The sequence below is a fragment of the Ascaphus truei genome, chromosome 20 (assembly GCF_040206685.1).
Source record: "Ascaphus truei isolate aAscTru1 chromosome 20, aAscTru1.hap1, whole genome shotgun sequence".
Taxonomy (NCBI): Eukaryota; Metazoa; Chordata; class Amphibia; order Anura; family Ascaphidae; genus Ascaphus; species Ascaphus truei.
The window spans coordinates 25,479,566-25,484,441 of NC_134502.1; the positions used below are offsets into that span (position 1 = coordinate 25,479,566).

The following is a 4,876-nucleotide window of genomic DNA, read 5'->3' on the forward strand; positions in this document are numbered from 1 at the left end:
AGAGAGTAAGACATCGCGCCGGAGGATCCCCCCCTTCTTTGCAAAAGAGAGAATGTTCACAAGAAAGAGAGAGAGAGAATGTGCAAAAGAAAGGAGAGAGAATGTGCAAAAGAAAGAAGAGAGAATGTGCAAAAGAAAGAAGAGAGAATGTGCAAAAGAAAGAGAGAGAATGTGCAAACGAAAGAGAGAGAACGTGCAAAATAAAGGAGAGAGAATGTGCAAAAGAGAGACGAGAGAATGTGCAAAAGAAAGAGAGAATGTGCAAAAGAAAGAGAGAGAGAATGTGCAAAAGAAAGAAGAGAGAATGTGCAAAAGAAAGAGAGAGAGAATGTACAAAAGAAAGAGAGAGAGAATGTGCAAAAGAAAGAGAGAGAATGTGCAAAAGAAAGAGGGAGAGAATGTGCAAAAGAAAGAGAGAAAATGTGCAAAAGAAAGAGAGAGAGAATGTGCAAAAGAAAGAGAGAGAATGTGCAAATGAAAGAGAGAGAATGTGCAAAAGAAAGGAGAGAGAATGTGCAAAAGAAGGAGAGAGAATGTGCAAAAGAACGAGAGAGGGAATGTGCAAAAAAGAGCGAGAATGTGCAAAAAAAGGAGAGAATGTGCAAAAGAAAGGTGAGAGAATGTGCAAAAGAAAGGTGAGAGAATGTGCAAAAGAAAGGAGAGAATGTGCAAAAGAAAGAGAGAGAATGTGCAAAAGAAAGGAGAGAATGTGCAAAAGAGAGAAGAGAGAATGTGCAAAAGAAAGGAGAGAATGTGCAAAAGAAAGAGAGAGAATGTGCAAAAGAAAGGAGAGAATGTGCAAAAGAGAGAAGAGAGAATGTGCAAAAGAAAGGAGAGAATGTGCAAAAGAAAGAGAGAGAATGTGCAAAAGAAAGGAGAGAATGTGCAAAAGAGAGAAGAGAGAATGTGCAAAAGAAAGAAGAAAGAATGTGCAAAAGAAAGAGAGAGAATGTGCAAAAGAAAGAGAGAGTGCAAAAGAAAGGAGAGAGAATGTGCAAAAGAAAGAGAGAAAATGTGCAAAAGAAAGAGAGAGAGAATGTGCAAAAGAAAGAGAGAGAATGTGCAAATGAAAGAGAGAGTGTGCAAAAGAAAGGAGAGAGAGAATGTGCAAAAGAAAGAGAGAGAATGTGCAAAAAAGAGAGAGAGAATGTGCAAAAGAAAGAGAGAATGTGCAAAAGAAAGGAGAGAGAATGTGCAAAAGAAAGGAGAGAATGTGCAAAAGAAAGAGAGAGAGAATGTGCAAAAGAAAGAAAGAGAGAATGTGCAAAAGAAAGAGAGAGAATGTGCAAAAGAAAATGTGCAAAAGAAAGAGAGGGAGAATGTGCAAAAGAGAGAGAATGTGCAAAAGAGAGAGAGAGAAAGAATGTGCAAAAGAAAGGAGAGAGAATGTGCAAATGAAAGAGAGAGAGAGAATGGGCAAAAGAAAGAAAGAGAGAATGTGCAAAAGAAAGAGAGAGAATGTGCAAAAGAAAGAGAGAGAGAATGTGCAAAAGAAAGAAAGAGAGAATGTGCAAAAGAAAGAGAGAGAATGTGCAAAAGAAAATGTGCAAAAGAAAGAGAGGGAGAATGTGCAAAAGAGAGAGAATGTGCAAAAGAGAGAGAGAAAGAATGTGCAAAAGAAAGGAGAGGGAATGTGCAAAAGAAAGGAGATAATGTGCAAAAGAAATGAGAGAATGTGCAAAAGAAAGGGGAGAGAGAGAGAATGTGCAAAAGAAAGGAGAGAGAATGTGCAAAAGACAGGAGAGAGAATGTGCAAAAGAAAGGAGAGAGAGAATGTGCAAAAGAAAGAGAGAGAGAATGTGTAAAAGAAAGAGAGAGAGAATGTGCAAAAGATAGAGAGAATGTGCGAAAGAAAGAGAGAGAATGTGCAAAAGAAAGAGAGAGAGAATGTGCAAAAGAAAGAGAGTGATAATGTGCAGAAGAGATAGAGAATGTGCGAAAGAAAGAGAGAGAGAAAGTGCAAACGAAAGAAGAGAGAGAATGTGCCGGGGGACGGTTGTGACGTGCACAGTCGTGACAGGGGGACGGTCGCGACGGGGGGACGGTCGCGACGGGGGGACGGTCGCGACGGGGGGACGGTCGCGACGGGGGGACGGTCATAACAGAAGGACGGTCATAACGGGGACGGTCGCGACAGGGGGACGGTCACGACAGGGGGCCGATCAGGACAGGGAGAAGGGGGGGGGGGGAAAGGGAACAAAAAAACCTAATAAATAAAAGGGGTGAACCCGCCGCGGGCGGAGAGCGCGGGACATCAGACGTGCGCTAAAGGAGGAGTGAAGGTTATCGCGGGCGCGTCTCATTCCTCCGGCGTGGGGCGGGGGGGGGGGGGGTAGTTAACACTGGTAACGAGGGAACGTGTCAATACAGCTCGGAGGTGGCGGGCGAGAAGGAAGGAGAGAGAGGGGGGGGGGCGGGGGGGTTTGCTCTGAAAGGCAGCGGCTTTTTCGGATGAGAAACTTGGCCAAAAAACAAAGGTTTTGGGCAACGCCAGCCGGAGCGAGGGAGCGAGACAGGGCAGCCGGCGGGGAGAGAGAGAGAGACGGGAATAAGCGGCCACGCTGTTATTAATATTTCACGTTAAGTGTCACGGGGACCACTTTTCGTTACGTGATTTTTTTGGGGGGGGGTGGGGTAACTTTGGCGGACGCGGCGACTTTTTCTTTTTTGTGCGTGCGGTTTTGTGTTTTTGCCGCGAAAAAAATATATATTTTCGGAAGAGTGTGAAAAAGATGAAAATAAACGTCATGCAGGCATCTGCTTTTCTTCTAACCCCCCCCCACCCCCCCCCCACCAACGACCTCTCTCCCCCCCCCACCACTTCTCCTCCCCCCCTCGCTCCGGTGAGGTCCATGCGCGTCTGCCTCGGTTTTAATTTCTCTGCCAAAACTCGCGTGGCGAATATGAATCAAAACGGGAAATGAAACTGAGGCAGTAAAAAAAAAAAAAAAAAAAGAAGGGAAGAGTCAATAAAAACGGGGAGAAGAGAGAGAGAGAGAGAGAGAGAAGTGAGGCAGAGAGAGAAGAAAGAAGGGATAGAGAGAGAAGGGAGATAGAGGGAGAGAAGGGAGACAGAGAGAAGAGAGAGAGAGAAGGGAGACACAGAGAGAGAAGGGAGACACAGAGAGAGAAGAGAGAATTCTCTTAGAAATAACTAAATATAAGACGTACAACTTAACTTTGGCACGTCCATTATATATTTTTATTTGCCTATATTGCCGATTTTTCGGCCTTTTTTTTTTTTCACGCTCTCTCCCTTTCTCTTTCTCTCTCTCCGTCTCCCTCCTCCCTTCTCTCTCTCTCTCTCTCCCCACCCTGCTTTCCCTGCCATTGGCCGACTCCGGCTTCTCACTTTGCCAAAAAGGTGGATCCATTTGGAATCAATCTCTCTCTCTCTCCCTCTTTTTAATCTCTCCTTTCGCTTGGCACCGACGCCTGCCACCAATTCAACACGGAGAGTGAAAGGGAGAAGAGAGAGAGAGAGAGAGAGTTTTTAAGCGCGGAGGAGGAAAAAAAAAACCCCAAAGCCCTTTTATTTTCTCATTTTACCACATCCTCCTTCGTCTAACCCCCCCCACCCCCCCCAAAAAAACAACCTTCCCCAATCTCCCTTTTCCTGTCTGTCTTCCTCACCCTTTTTTTCCCTTCCTTCCTTTTAACACTTCCCTTCTTAGCTTCTTCTTCCAGACCGAAAACTCGGAACGATTTGCCCTTTATTTTTTTCCTATCACGCCTCTATTGCCCTCCCCCCCCCCTCCTGTCCTTGTTTGTTTTGGGGTGGGGGGAATTACCCCTCCGCCAGACGAGTGCTGTCTCTCGTTTTCCCGTCGCCGGTTTTTTTTCGCCGAGTCCGTTTATCCGGATTTTTTTGTCCCGTTTGGAGACGTTAGATTTCGGTGCCATCGGATTTTTCTCTGCTCCTCTCCCCCCTCACCCTAAACCCCCAAATTTTGCACACTTAATCCTCCCTTCTAAAAATTTACCTCCCCCCCACCCCCCATCTCACCCTCTTCCTTCTTTGCTCTGTCATCCCTTAATTTCCGCCTTTAATCACCTTCCCCCCTCCTCTCTCTCTCTCTCGGCAAGTTGGCTTTTGGACGATTTTAAAGTTTCCTCCGCCGTTCCGACATGACACATAGTGATGGTAATTATTCACCCTCACCGATTCCTCTCGGCAAACCACATTCCCTTTTTCGCCAACCAACATCGTAACACTGCCTCTGACTTTCTCCCCGACGGGGGGTGGGGGGGAATATTCCTGACTTTTTGACAACGCAACAACCGCTCCAAATATTGACCCCAAAAAATCCCAAACTCCTGTTTTATTACGGAGGCGAAAGAAACCCTCTTAATTTGGTGGGGGAACATCTTGACGGGAAGAAAAACTGGGAAAGTTCTCGAATTGAACACCGATCCTCAGAGTCTACTGATGTTATTTCTTTCGGGGACTATTCCGTTGACATGTTGTCCAACCTCGAATTTTCTAAACAATATAGATATAGATTTTGTTGAATCGTTCATCTTTTCTTGTCTTGTTTCCTTGTCTCGTTCCTCAGCTTCTCTTGTGTCTCTCTTCCAGGATGAATTCCACCCCTTCATAGAAGCCCTCCTTCCCCATGTCCGCGCCTTCTCCTACACCTGGTTCAACCTGCAGGCGCGGAAGCGCAAGTACTTCAAGAAGCACGAGAAGCGGATGTCCAAGGACGAGGAGAGGGCGGTGAAGGACGAGCTGTTGGGCGAGAAGCCAGAGATCAAGCAGAAGTGGGCCTCCCGTCTTCTGGCCAAGCTGAGGAAGGACATCCGGCCGGAGTTCCGCGAGGACTTCGTGCTGACCATCACCAGCAAGAAGCAACCGTGCTGCGTCCTCTCCAACCCC

The 4,876-nt window shown here is 46.2% G+C and overlaps 1 protein-coding gene across 1 annotated transcript in view; it reads left to right on the forward strand.

Moving 5' to 3' along the window:
- Window positions 1-3,003: 3,003 nt before the first annotated feature.
- NFIX (nuclear factor I X) overlaps window positions 3,004-4,876 on the forward strand; it is a 90,558-nt gene continuing 88,685 nt past the window's right edge. The window contains 2 exon segments of the mRNA XM_075577509.1: window positions 3,004-4,144; window positions 4,557-4,876. The exon segment at window positions 4,557-4,876 is cut by the window's right edge and continues 235 nt beyond it. Of these exon segments, the coding sequence (XP_075433624.1) occupies window positions 4,129-4,144; window positions 4,557-4,876 (336 nt within the window). The 5' untranslated portion in view covers window positions 3,004-4,128.